The sequence below is a fragment of the Pipistrellus kuhlii genome, unplaced genomic scaffold (assembly GCF_014108245.1).
Source record: "Pipistrellus kuhlii isolate mPipKuh1 unplaced genomic scaffold, mPipKuh1.p scaffold_m20_p_10, whole genome shotgun sequence".
Classification (NCBI taxonomy): Eukaryota; Metazoa; Chordata; class Mammalia; order Chiroptera; family Vespertilionidae; genus Pipistrellus; species Pipistrellus kuhlii.
In genome coordinates, this window is record NW_023425405.1 from 16,419,239 (window position 1) to 16,434,573 (window position 15,335).

Here is a 15,335-nt window from a genome sequence, read left to right on the forward strand (position 1 = left end):
AGAAGATCTAATCAAGTTATTTCCAAATACATCATTAAAAATGTCCTTATCTATCTCAATAAAAGATGAATTTCCAATATAATTTTATTGTTTGTTTTATAATTATTTTTTATCAAAATCTATACTTAGATAAGTTGCTTTGATCAAATCAAAATGTCAGTTATTTCCTTTATACTTTTTAAAACTTTTATTAAACAAATCTTAAATTTTAACCTAAAATACACAGGAAACATACAGATTTTAAAATTCTTTTATGGAATTTGTAGACAAAAATTTTGGAAAAGCAGTGTATTTCAGATCTCTACGTTTCTCACAAACACTATGGAAGAGATTAGAACTACATTTTATTTCTACCAATGTAAGAAAAGTGTACAGAAACTTAACCAGTGCCCAGCTGATGTGGCTTAGCGGTTGAGCATCAACCTATGTAACTGGAGGTCACAGTATGATTCCTGGTCAGGGCACATGCCCGGTTTGTGGGTTCGATCCCCAGTGTGGGGTGTGCAGGAGGCAGCTGATCAATGATTCACTCTCATCATTGATGTTTCTATCTCTCTCTCTCCCTCTCCCTTCGTTTCTGAAAGCAATTGAAAAAATTAAAAAAAAGAAAAGACACCTAACACGTAATGATAATTTTGAACACATATGAAAGGGTTAAATTATGCTCTATAGATTCTGTAGAGAAAAAAAGAAGACTAATTATAATACATTTAGCAAGGCTGTCCACTAAAAGTGTTTTTAAATTGTTTAAAATTTAATGTATTTCTCACTAGAAATTCATTTACACAAAATGCCCTGTTTTAGGGGATACAACATTAAAATCTTACCTGCTGGGAATTATCACCATTCCCTATACTGAGAGAATCTGAAGGTTTGTCAATGGGGCTGTAAAAAGAAAACAAATCAAATCAAATCAGAGTAAAATCATTCTTCCACCATAAAAAAACAGACTTTTTAAAAGCTCAGAAAAATTGGCATCTTACCCTCCAGTAATACTTACTGAAGCATTATGATGTAAGATATTAGTTTGATATTAATAATACGAAGTATAAGATAAAATTCCTAACACTGAACAACTTACATTCTAATAAGATTCTCCAAAAACAATGGGTGAAACAATAGCTTATTTTAAAAAGTACTACTTCAATGAATACTATTCCAAGTAATAGGTTAAAAGTCTAATAAACTATTTAGTTTTGTGCATGTAATTATCACATTCCCCATTAAATTTCTTGAAATAATACCCATTTTTGTAGGTGTTTTTGACAGGGGGTATAAAAGTTATTGGAATGCTCTCTATAGGTTGTTAAGAGCAGTAAATTTAATACTTCAACCCGCTAACCCCCTGGTAGTGGGCAAGAAGGCACCTCTCATCATTGATGTGTCTCTCTCTCTCTCTCTCTCTCTCTCTCTCTCTCTCTCTCTCTCTCTCTCTCTCTCTCCCCCCCTGGCCTCTGAAAACAATAAAAAAAAAATAATAAATTAATTAAAAAAAGAAAAGAAAGAAAAGACACCTAACCAGTGAAATACTAGCAACTAGACAAGATACAAAGCATGCTCTAAAGATCAGAACCTCTTTCAGTGTCACTATGAGGCAACTCTGAATTTAACTATTTGGTTTACCATTTCAAATCACTATCATTTGGAGGAAGGGAAATACTTTTAGGAGTAAGTACATGAGAGAAATAGAAAATTGGTGACTGGTAGTGTTGCCCTTATATCAATCAAGGGCAAAGCAGACATACAGTCCTTAGTTCATCCTAGCTTGATGCCTGTATTAGTGGCCCAAGCTGTTTCATGCCTGAGGCACATAAAATTATAATTCCTAGGTCCTAGAGGTGAAAAGGTCTGAAACACTGGTCTCATAATAAGTAGATTAATATTAACTGAGGCTTAGAAGGGGATACAGTTTTAAAATGTTTTTGGAGATATTATGATTACTCTAGTAACTTCTAGATAACAGTTTATGTGACAGTTTTGCAATAGGACATGGATATATGTCATTGCACATAAAACTGGATGCTATGAGATCGAGCATAATAAGTCACTACTGGCTTTCAGAAAGTTGGGTAAGGGTCTAGTATGGTAATACTGAACTTGTTTCAGAGGACAGTTACTGTGACTCATGTATGCTCAGGAGCCAGAATTTGTACAAATCCTGTCCCTGCCACTTAACTGTCAGAGTGGTCTTAGGTGCATTTAACATGCCTGTTTCTTTCCTGAAAAGTGAATTTTAATAATAGTACATATGAGTTGTTGAAAAAATAAAACATGAGAAACACTTAATGGGGCCTGGTGCAGTTGTAGCTAATCTATAACAATAAAAGTGTAATATGCAAATCAACCGAACAGCAGAACAACTCTCCGGACAACATTCCAGACGAAGCCGAGGCTGCGAGGCCCAAGGCAGACGGGGGTGCAAGGGCCGAGCCCCTTGCACAAATTTCGTGTATCGGGCCTCTAGTAATATATGAGAGCACTTATCTTTTTCTGGGTTTAGAAGGAAAAAATTAATACTTCAGGTTTCTAATCATAACCCTACAGAAGGCATGTGCATGAACACACACACACACACACACACACACACACACAAACAAACAGAAACAAACCTTTGTTTGATTGTGCTAATAATCAACTGTTAAAAAGAAAAAACACATTAAAACTTGACTTCCACACAGAGAAAATTCAGTACCACAGTGAAGTAATTTAGAATTGCTAACTTCAAGTCCACCGGAACTCCTGACTTAAAACCAAAACTGGTATAAGCATTACAACACTGATACAGCTTTGACATAGAACTAGCAAGCTATTTCTACAACTAACTTTGTTTAACCCCAGCACATGAACAAACAATAAGTATTAGTACCCAAATGCAAAAACTTATTTCTGACATACTAGAGAGAGAAAAAAAATTAAGATTCCACATTTTTTAAAATGATTTTATTGACTGAAAATACATAAAAAGTCACCTTACAGACAAATTACTAGTGCCTCATTTAATTACTCTAAAAAATTTAACAAGGGCTAGTACCCAACCTGAATACCAACAGTACTTTCTGAAGAAGTACTGCCCAATGCTCTAGAATTTGACAGAGGTCTGAAATTTACATAAAGAGCATCTTTACTTATTATTATCCATAAAAATTTAAATAAATCAATTCCTGATATTAAGTCAAATGGGTAATTACAAATAATTGTAAGATATAGTTCTGAATCCATTAAGTTAGAGATATTTGTGGTAATAAGACAAGTCCACAAAAACAATTATCTGCCAGCGCCAACTGTTAAATTAATTGTTTCATCAATAAATGCTAGAGGTCTTTAGAAGTGAACCCACTGAAGTGGGACATTCGGCGAACGTTCCTAGGAAAGTTCAAATTTAAGTAAGCCACTGGAAGGGGGGAAGACCAGCATTAAAGGTAGGAATTACAGGTGTGCCCAGAATCAAAAGGTTGCAGAAAGAGCTGGGAGAAAGTTAAGTAATTAGTTTAGTTAATGTAGGATGATTTTAACAATGGGAGGTAAGGATAGAAAGATGGACAGAGGTCAACGGAAATTTGAGCACAGAAATGATAAAAATAAAGCACTGCTTTACAAAGATAAATTTGGTGGTAACATGAAGAACAGATGTACATAATACACATAAACTGAGATAAACCTACAATATATTTTTTCAATTTTATGTGGTAAAATACACAACATAAAACCATGTTAAATATTTTAAGTGCACAGTTCAGTGTTACTAAATACATTCACATTGTTGTTAATACTATCAACCATCCCTATAACTCTTCATCTTATAAAACCTGAAATTCTGTACACACTAAACAATAACTCACCAATTTTCCTACCCCCCAGCATCCACCATATTCTTTCTGTATAATTCTGACTACTCTAAATACCACACATAAGTGGAATCATATAGTATTTGTCTTTTTGTGACAATAATGTGCTCAAAGTTCATCCATTTTGTAATATATTGAAGAATGTCCTTCCTTCTTAAGGCTGAATAATATTACATTGTATGTATATACCATATTTCTGCTTGTCCATTGATCTGTCCATGGACACTTGTGTTCAGATTTAAACTATTGAGAATAATACTGTTATGACATTAGTGTAGGAGTATTTCTTTGAGATGCTGCTTTCAGTTCTTTTAGGTACATACCCAGAAGTGAAATCGATGAATTTTACCGTAATTCTATTTAATTTTTAAAAAATATTTTATTGATTTTTTTACAGAGAGGAAGGGAAAGGAAGAGAGAGTCAGAAACATTGATGAGAGAGAAACCTCGATCAGTTGCCCCCTGCACACCCCCCCACTGGGGATGTGCCCGCAATCAAGGTACATGCCCTTGACCGGAATCGAACCTGGGACCCTTGAGTCCCCTAGCCGACACTCTATCCACTGAGCCAAACCAGTCAGGGCTCTATTTAATTTTTTGAGGAACTTCCATACAGTTTTCCAAAACAGCAGTACCATTTTATATTCCTATCAATAGTGCACCAGGGTTACAATTTCCCCATACCCTTTCAAACTCCTTTCTGCTTTTTTTTTCATGGCTAAGTGACTATTTGTATATCTTCTTTGGAAAGATGTCTATTCATGTCCTTTGCTATTTTTCAATCAGGTTTTCTAATTTTTGTTGTTGTTGAGTTTTAGAAGTCTTCTATATATTCTTGTTATTAGTCACTTAGATATATGATTTGCTAATATTTTCTTCTACAATATTTGTGAGTTGTCTTTTACTATGGATAGTGTCATTTGATTCACAAAATTTTAAAATTTCCATGAAGTCCAATTTGTCTATATTTTTTCTTTTATCTGTGCCTTTGGCGCCAAACCCAAATCCAATCCCATGAAGCTAAATAAATGCCTTGAAGTCCTATTAGTGTTTTAGGCCTTATGTTTAGGTCACTGACCCATTTTGAAGCAATTTTTGAATAAGGTGTTAAGTAAAGGTTCAACTGCATTCTTTTTCTTGTGGATATCGTTTTCCCAGCACCATTTCTTGAAAAGATTGTCCTTGCTCCATTGAATGATCTTGGCCTTCTTGTCAAAAATCATATGACGCTATATGTGAGTTATTGTAATTTCTGGACTCTTTTCCCACTGGTCTATATGTCTATATGTCTGCTTTGGCCAATAACACATTGCTTTGATTACTTAATAAAAGATTGCTTCTTTTTTTAAAGATTATTTGGCTATTTGGGAAACTTTGAGATTCCATATGGATTTTAGAATGGGCTCTTCTATTTGTAAAATCTGCCACTGGAATTTTGATTACGGACTGTACTGAATCTATAGACAGCTTTTTAAAAAATTACTAATTCAATCTCCTTAGTAGTTATATATCTATTAATATTTTCTATTTCTCCCCTCCCCCCTTTTTTTTATTTTAGATTTTTGTTTCAGGTATGTCCATTTCATCTATGTTATTCAATTTGTTGGCATACAATTGCTCACAGTATTCTCTTATAATGCTTTATTTCTGTAGAACCTGTAGTAATGTCCCTACTTCTATTTCTGATTTTAGTAATTTGAACCTTTTCCCTTTTTTAATAGTCCAGCTAGCTAATAGTTTATGAATTTTGTTGATCTCAAAGAACCAACTTTTATTTCATTGACTTTCTCTATTTTATCTCTGCTCTAATATTTATTATTTCCTTCCTCTCCTAGCTTTGGGTTTAGTCTGTGTTTTTGTTGTTGTTGTGTTTGCGTTTAGTCTGTTTTTGTTGTTATTGTTATAAAATTAGATTGCTGACTTGGAACCTTTCTTTTTTATATATATAAACATTTAAAATAGTCCTGCCTTATCCACAATTTTGTTTTCTGCGGTTTCAGTTACCTGAGGTCAACTAAGGTCTGAAAATATTAAACGAAAAGTTCCTGAAAAACACTTCATAAGTTTTAAATTGTGCGCTGTTCTGAGCAGCATAATGAAATCCTGCTCCACCCCACATGGAACATAAATCAGCCCTTTCCCCAGCACATCATGCTGTAAACATCACATGTCCATTACTCACTTAGTAGGCTTCTCAGTGATCAGATCGACTGTCATGGTAGCACAGTGCTTGTGTTCAAGTAACTTATTTTATTTAATAATGCCACCTGATGCCTTAAAGTAGAATCATGAATATAAAAAACTTATGAATTTGAGCCCTGCTCCCAATCTCTTTGCTTTTTCAGCATGTAGGTGTGTGACCATGTCAAGTGAATAAAAAAGCATGTTTGCATTTTATTGATATAGATGCTGTCAATCTCTCTAGAAATAGCAAAATAAAATCTTACTTAAAAAGGAAACCTAATGCTTCTTGACAAAGTGATACTGCCCACGTGGATTCTGATGATATGTCTTTATTTCCTGCTGTTCAATGAATTGCTCTGGGAGTTAGTTATCTGTGTGCTGCTGTAGTATGGAACTTGCTGCTCATTTAAAAATCTAGGCCTCTTGTTTATAAAGAAAAATAGCTTTGCTAAAAAATTAAGACTTTTATGAGATTGGAATGTTTACTTTATTGCATTAAAAAAACATAGCAACAAAGCTGCTAAAACAGAAAAAAAAAAAAGGCACATTTACATAACTCTTATTACCGTACTAAAGGCCTGGTATACGAAATTCGTGCAAGGGGAGGCCTTCCTTCCCCCAGCTGCCAGCAACAGCTTCCCTCTGGCACCCGGGACCCAGTTTTGTCTGGAAGGATGAAAAAACAACCAGAAGGATGTCTGGTCTATTAGCATATTATGATTTTATTATTATAGATGTTGTTATAAATGTCCTATTTTATTGTTAGTTATTGCTGTTAATCTCTTACTGTTCCTAATTTATAAATTAAAATTTACCATAGGTATGTACATATGTACAGGAAAAAACACTGTATATATAGGGTTAAGTACTATCTCTAGTTCCAGGAATCCACTAGGGATCTTAAAACTTATCCAATGTATATATGAAAGGACTACTGAATAGCCATAAATTCCCCCTTAACACCACTTTTGCTGTTTCCCATAAGCTTTGATTTGCTGTATTTTCTTTTTCATTTTTTTCTAAATATTTTCTAATTTCCCCTGTGACTTCTTTGATACATTAGTTGTTTAAAAGTGTTGTTTAATTTCCAATTTTTTGAATTTTCCAGATTTCCTTTTGTTAATGGTTTCTAACTTCATCCAGTTAGGGTAAAACAAAACAAAAACAAAAACAACAACAACTACCTGGTATACCTATCTTTAAAAATCTACTGAGACTTAATTGTGAGTTAACATATGCTCTAACTTGGAAAATATCCCCTGTCCACTTGAGAAGAAAGTGTACTCTATTTTTGGGTACAATGTTATGTATATGTCTATTAGATACAGCTAACTTTACCTATCTTGTGTTTGGCTGTTCTATCCATTATTGTGAGAGGGGTACTGAAGTCTCCAACTATTACTGTTGAACTACTTATCTCTTTCGTTCTATTTTCCTGGTATTAGGTACTTCATGTTTTTCTTCTTGCAGGTTAGAAACACAGCTTTTGTTTAGCTGAGAACATTTGTAGCCTATAGACTTTGCAAGAAATGCTTACGGGAGAAATTAATACCCTCTCAGATTTTGTTTAACTGAGAGGGTATTAATTTCTCCCTCATTCTCTGGGGACAGTTTTGCTAGATATAGGCTTCTTAAGGTTGATAGGGTTTATTTTTTTCTCTTTTAGCACTTTAAATATTTTGGCCCATTGTTTTCTGGCCTCCAAAGTTTTTGATAAGGAATCTGCTAATAATCTTATTGAGGGTCATATATCTATGTGATGACTTGCTTCTCTAGCTACTTTCAAGATTCTGTCCTTGTCTTTGGTTTTTAAAGTTTGATTATAATGTGTCTCAGCATGCATCTCTCTCAGTTCATCTTAGAATTCATTAAGCTTCTTGGATATTTATATTCATGCCTTTGGGAAGTTTCCAGCCACTTTTTCTTCAAATAGCACCTTTTCTTTACGCATTCTGAAACTCCAAGAATGTGTATGCTGGTAGGCTTAAGAATGTCCCACAGGTCCCTCAGGCTCTCTTCACTTTCCTTCAATCTTTTTTTCTTTGTGTTCCTTACACTCAATAATATCCATTGTCCTATCTTCAAATTTGCTAATTCTCTTTTCTGCCTATTCTAATCTACCTTTGGCTCTTTTAGTGAATTTTTCATTTCAATTATTATATTTTTCAGCTCTAGAATTTTTTAGGTTTTCTGTCTCTTTATATTTCCATTTTATTTATACATAATTTTCTTGCCTTTCTTCACATCTTCATTTAGTTCTTTAAGATTTTTAAAGAGAGGTTCTTTAAAGTCTTGGTCTAGTGTATCTGTTATTCCTTTTCAGAAACACTTTCTGTTGATTTTTTTCCTTTGGAATAGGCAATATTTTTCTGTTTCTTTATATGACTTCTGTTTGTTGTGTTGTTCTTCTTGTTGAACACTGGCAATTTGAATCTAGTAATATGGCCCCTTTGGAAATCAGATTCTTCCCCTTCTCCAATGTTTGCTTTTTAGTTATTGGGTTTTGGGTTTGTTTGTTTTTATTGTAGGCTGTCTCTGTGCTGAGGATCAGCCTTAAGTGTTAACTTAAGATCTTCTCAGGTCCTTTCTGAGCTTTCCCTGAACATAGAGTCATTTTCTAATTTACCCCATATGCAGTTGTTCTTTAATGTCCGGCTCCCAAAAGGGGGGAAAAAATGAAAATCATAAGGGTGAGGGAGAGGCAATCAGTCCTATAAATTCCCTTATAATCACTTCAGCCAGAGGGAGAGGAGATTGTAAGAATGAAGGAGGAGCAACAATGGTTGCCTGACTGTGATCAGAACAATACTCAGGAGTCAGAGAAGAGAACCTCAAAATTTGGGGAACAGGGTCCTTTTTGCCCACCCTGGTTCCCTCAAGCTATGTTCAAGGTGTTACAGAAACATGTGGACAGTTGCCTATCAGGCTGCTACTGAGCTAAGAGCTGAAATTAACCAAAATTAACTACCAAGTCTGATCCTGAAGTTGCAACACATTAACACTTAAAAGTTCCAAAATAGTTACATCAGACAGATTCTTATTGCTACCTCCTCTGCCATCTTTCCCAAACTTGCACTATTTTTATAATATAGGAATAAGGGCTAAAAGTTGAAAGGAAGCAACAGTAAGACATGAAAAGATGAAAGCAAGACATTACAAAGAAAGAATCTTGCTTCACCTTTCCAATCACCACTAACAAAGAGCACTAAATAATTTTCAATATAGTTGAGGGCAGACTGTTAATGTCAAGGGCGATATATGAAAATACTACATTCAGAATAAGTCTAAGAAGGCTTATAAATTACAGCCAATTAGAATAACTTATAGCATCTTATCCACCATGCCAGCTGCAGCTTTATAAGCAGATTTTGCATACTTTACATGGGAAAGTTTTATCAAAGATTCTTAAAAATTTATAGATAATTGTCATCAATCCAAAGATAACTGCTGAAAAATTGGGATGGGGCAAAATATAAGTAAGCTTACGTTCCACTGAGTTTTAGTATATTCTTCAATTTATTTCAAGAATAATTAAGCTCATTGTAAAAGTGGAAAATAAAGAGGGGCCCTGAAAATGTACATATAACTCCAAGAAAAAGTATATTTACAAACTCCAATTCTAATAAATATGAACTCTTTGGATCTGTAATGGCTAGACAGAATGTAAATATCCCAAGGCCTAACAGGTCATAGTTTTTACAATTACCCTGACATCAGATGTCAAACTTGCTCCCTCAAACAAAACTCTGTGTCTGCTTAAACTGTGATCTATTAACAAATTTCTTGTTTTACATTCAAAATCTACCTGCCCACTGTCGTCCATTATCATGCCAAGAAGGTTAAGGAAAAAAAAACTTTAATAAACACTACATTTATTTACTAATGAAGAAAGAGACCCACTTTATTAAATGTTCTGGTCAAAAATGATCAACTCCCACTGATATCAGATGAAGGAAGATTGGGTACACTATGATAAATTGCACATGGCTTTTATATTAAAAAAAAAACACAAAAGATCTATAAGTTACCTTTTCTTCCCAACCTGGCCCCCATTCCCCAGGTCAGCACAAAGTTTATCAGCCACTTCTGCTCATAAGGCCTCTTTCTGATAGGGAAGTTCCTCTAACATACCAGGCACAAAACAGCCACCTGTTCAGGCACACCTCAAGGATATTGCAGGCTCAATTCTAGACCACCATAATAAAGCAAATATTACAATAAGACAAATCAATCTGTTCGCTGGTAGAGGGCCTTGCCTTCAACTTAAAAAACAAATAAAACACCTGTGAAGTACAATAAAGTGGAACACAATAAAATTAGGCATGCCTGTACAGGGCCTTTCATTTGCAGCTTTGGTTACACTAGGAGCGCATCTTAGAGCAAGCATGTCAAACTCGCAGCCCATGGGCTACAAGCAACCCACAGTGAATATTTTTTAGGCCCAGCCAATATAATGGTATGTAAGAAACTTCAATAAAAATTTCATAACTTAATGTTTATAATATCCTGCTATACATAATTATTAATAATGAATTACAACGTTCAGTAATGACTGATTACTATAATACTGTTGCATTCATTTCCCTCTCGTGCCTTATGCTCAAGCGTACCATTTCTCTCCACTAATACTAGCAGCAAATATTTTAGCAGCCAATTGCCACCTCGTTAGTCTTTGACTGACTTGTTTGGTGTGCACAACAGGAATATTTCGCTTTTGGAGAACAAGAAAAATAGGTTTATGTGTTATGCTTATCAATTTATGCAGTTATGCAGTGTCTGGTAAGTTAATGTTCAAGAAAAAATGTTAGTTTTTATTAAAATGTTTTATTAATTTATTTCAACGATCACTCATTTATTTCAGCCCTTTGTATTCAGCATATCTCTACTGAAATAAACCTAAGTTTCTATGAAAATTAAAGCCTTTTTTTTGTGTGTGGCCCACATCCTAAATTAGGGGTGTCGAACTCAATCAGAGAAGGGGCCAAAATCTAAAATCCAGCCTAAATCGCGGGCCGAATGGTTTACTGAACAGTCATAAACTGTCATTGTGATGGAAACGCAGCGGAGTGCAGTGATGACAGCGCGGTGCGGGCCACATTGCAAAGCCTGGCGGGACGGATTTGGCCCGCGGGCCCTGTGTTTGACACATGTGTCCTAAATAATAAAAGCCTAATATACTAAGTGTCCTTTAGCATAATATGCTAATGATATGCTAAGGCCATTCAACCGCTCACTATGACGTGCTCTGACCACCAGGGGACAGCTACTCTAACCACTAGGTTAGCTTGCTGCTGGGGGCTGGCTGATCAGAACTGAGTGAGAAGGGTCGTACATGCCCTGGAGCCCTCCCACTGTCTCTCCCCAGCCCCTATCATGGATCAGTGGGGTCTCTCGGCCTGGCCTGCACCTCTCGAAATCTGGAACCCCTAGGGCAGTGGTTCTCAACCTTTCTAATGCCGAGACCCTTTAATACAGTTCCTCATGTTGTGGTGACCCCATCCATAAAGTTATTTTTGTTGCTACTTCATAACTACAATTTTGCTACTGTTAATGAATCATAATGTAAATATCTGTGTTTTCAGATGGTCACGGCCCACAGGTTGAAAACTGTTAGCAGGGTCGCCTAAAACCATTAGAAAACAGTTATTTACATTGCGATTCATAACAGTAGCAAAATTACAGTTATGAAGTAGCAATGAAAATAATTTTATGGTTGGGGTCACTACAACATGAGGAACTGTATTAAAGGGTCGCAGCATTAGAAAGGTTGAGAACCAATGCTCTAGGAGATGTCAGAGGCGATTTTGGCCTGATCTCACAGGCCAGGCCAAGGGACTCCACTGGTCCATAAATTCATGCACTGGACCTCTAATAAACTTAAACCTTGTTTATTCAGCCTGTTAGCCTTTGAGTTTGACATGCTTGTCTTAGAGTAATGGCAGTTGTTTCCTGGTACTGGCTCCAGGATATGGCTCCAGCTTCAGTTCTAGTCTCAGGTTTGGATCTGATACTCTGTGATACCATGCACACCTGTGTGGACTCCAGTCCTGGCCCCAGATCTAGCCCTCCCTCAAGCAGCAGTTCTAAACTCAGGCCTAGCTCTGGCCCCACCTCTAGTCCCAGATCCAGCTCTAATGATTCCAGTTCTGACTTCAGTTTAAGTTCCAGTAGTTGTTGCAGCTCATCCATCTGTGTGTTCAAGACCATGATGAGCCTATGTTTTGGGTATTTCCTCCATTCTTAGTAAAACTATCTCCTGTTAGTAGCACCCAAAAGCCTCATCCCAGGGGATTTGGAGGTAGAGGAAGCACAAGTTCTCAGCTATGTTCTCCTTAGTGAGCAGTTGGTAGTGGTGGATGCTTTCAGTTGGTGTGAGTGATTGTAGTATCTGTTTGGTGTAAAGCTGCTCAGAGTAGATGACAACCTTATCATCATCCTGGTGTTCTCCCTTCTGATGATTCACTGAAGCACAGTAGGTACCAGAATGGTCTCTTCAGCAGTTGGTGTTCTTTATTCTGGTTTGCAAAGCCCATGTTGTGTCGATCATTCCAGAGATCTGTCAGGTTTGTCCAGCCATGTCCTGGGGGTGAGGGACTCTCTTGCTTTAATGAAGTCACCCTAGGACAACAATGCACACTCAATCCTAGAGTTATGCCCAATCAGCTTGTCGCTCAGCTTGCTTAGCTGCTCCAGGTTAAGGGCTTGCCCAACACAATAAGATTACCAACTGAAAGGAGGACCCAGAAAAGTCTAGGATGACTTTTTTGGGATGGGTGGGAAGGACTTGAAAAAGAAGTGCTAATTCTGGGGAGTTAAGCTGAGCAGACTGAACCAGAGAACTGAGGACCAGGATATTGAGAATAAGTTCTTCTTAGAAATAGAAATACTAACTGCTTAGAGAGTGTCTGTTTTTAGCTCTTGCTTCAGTCCCTGGTAGGTGTATCCAACCATGAAGTTGATAATATGCAGTTCCTCTCTCATACTTAGTAACCCCATTGTTGCCCTTTCCAAATCACCTGTATGTTGCTCAATCAGTGAGGTAGCCCAAGTCTCAAATTAAGCCTTGACTCTGTCCTTCTTTGGGGGTCAAAGTTTTCTGGTTTGAAGTCAGAATACTGAACTTCTGGAAACCTTGTAATGACAGTCTCTTGTCAATGGAGATGTCTGCAGTCAATGACTCCACTGCCTTCTTTGAATCTCAGCAGTGGCCTTGTTCATATAGTAAACTTCCTCTAAGTCTGAACGTTGAGGGATTGACGGGAGTGAAGGTCAAACAGACCTGGGTTTCTACCACAAAGGCTTTGTGAAGCAGACATTGTAGCAATTCTGTGACGTAGGCCTTTTGTAGGTCTATCCCTTTGGTCAGAGGGTCATCCTGCTAGCTAACAAGGTGACTTAATTCCTCAGTTCCTTCAGCAGCTGATGCAGGTGAAAACAACAGCTTTGCTCCAGCTGTGAATCACTTTCCCAGGTATTCCAACCGTAGTCCAGGGAGTTCCAAAGCAGGCATTTTTGCAGCTAGACTTTCTATGCCTCCAACTTAGGCAATATTTCCTCAATTAAGGTAGTTAATTGCACTAGCAGTGCTTTAAAAGCACCCAGAACCTCCTTCCTTCTTTTGTCCAGTTCACTGATTCTCCCATAGAAACTGCTGCTCTCTGGTCCTTAAGGGTCAACACAATACTGGGGTCTGGGTCTTTCAGAAGACATCTTGCTGCTCTTTCAGTTAGTTGACCGATTTCACCAGCTTTTCCATCTTAAAACCCTCAATTTCAGGATCCAGGATTCAATGCCATGCTGCCAGCTCTCCATAGGTGCTTCAAGGCCTGGTTCTCCTTGCTTGTCTGAGACCTCTGAGCCTGGATCAGAATTAAAGAAATTAAAGATCATCTCAGCTAATTGGACAGGACCCTGGGAAAAGATTTGAATGTCTTGATAAAATTTTCACAAGTTGTGCTATAGCAACAAGCTCTCGGGGTGCTGGCTACAGCAGCCATACTCATAGTTCAGATGGTATTAGAAGCGGAAGAATAGCATGTTAGCTTTGGCGTTATCGTTGTGCAGTGTAATCTCCTGGCCAGATCTGGTCTTCAATCCAGATTGCCAAATAATTATCAAATGTCCACCAGCAGGAGGCTCTTTGATCCTAAAATGGGCTGTCAAAATTCTGCAGAATCTCTCACTGTACCATTTTGGGTCTGAGTTTGGCTAGGGACTCAATTCCCACTCCCTTTAGAAGCTCTGGTCTCAGCTCCTAGTCTCCAGAGGGAGCTCCAGCACCAGGGCCTCCAGCTGTCTTGACTTCAGACCCTCTGACCCACCCCACATAGCAAACTTGAAAGGGTAACTGAATGCCAGAGCTAGACATTCCCAGCCGGATGCACCAACACTGGCTGCCACTCAGTCCGAGCTTTCTTAAATCAACCTCTTTGCCACACTGAAAAAATAGTTTACATTTTGAAGCAGAAGTTTTTGTTGTTTATTCCAGTTTTAACAGGAAAGATTAACAACCATTTGCTCAAAGCAGTGGGGCAGAGGTTGCCTAGTAAGGGAAAAAGAAAGGTGTTGAAAAGTTGAAGCATATTAATTTGGTTCTCTCGGATAAAAACAAAGAAAAGCAGATAATTTAAACTGAACCAAATTCAAGAAGGAGAGAGGCAAAAATAGACTGACACTTTGAAAAAACTACCTATACCCATAGTTCTTTCAAATATTGCCAAGTTGTGTGCTGAGAGAAAGCAAAATCAAGACACCTGAAGACACAGTTGATTGAAATTACTAAATTTAAGTGGGACTAAAAAGTTTTGATACTTTGGTCTCATAACATAATCAAGACCTTATTTCCAGAAAGTAATGATGTGTGTTTAAATACCTATAGATCAAAACTCCTAAACATGTTTTGATACAAACAATCTCACTAATTTTTTTTTTTTAAATTCTAGTCTTAAAATAGTTCTGAAATAATGAGGAACATTATTCAGATTTCTCAGGAGTAAATATTTTTCAGTTAACCCAGCAGTTGAAATCCAGTGCTATAAAGCTCTTCAAAAAACAAGATAATTAATATAAAATTAAAATATTTTGTTTTATAGGTAAAGAAACCAAAATTCACAACTATTGTATCTGCAAGCAGGCAGGCTGACACAACTGTGCCTCCATTTGAATCTTTAGATCACATGTGTCAAACACAAGGCCCGCGGGCCAAATCCGTCCCGCCACGCCTTGCAATGTGGCCCGCACCGCGCTGTCATCACTGCACTCCGCTGCGTTTCCATCACAATGACAGTTTATGACTGTTCAGTAAAC

At 37.0% G+C, this 15,335-nt stretch overlaps 1 protein-coding gene and 1 pseudogene across 11 annotated transcripts in view; both read right to left on the minus strand.

Moving 5' to 3' along the window:
* The window catches only part of CNOT4 (CCR4-NOT transcription complex subunit 4), a 125,881-nt gene that overhangs the window by 34,774 nt on the left and 75,772 nt on the right, over nt 1–15,335 (minus strand). For all 11 annotated transcript variants that reach the window (XM_045577058.1, XM_045577046.1, XM_045577037.1 and 8 more), the window contains one exon: nt 828–885. In XM_045577058.1, coding sequence (XP_045433014.1) covers nt 828–885 — 58 coding nt within the window. The remainder of the gene's footprint in view (nt 1–827; nt 886–15,335) is intronic.
* Nucleotides 12,924–15,066, minus strand: LOC118713357 (annotated as a pseudogene).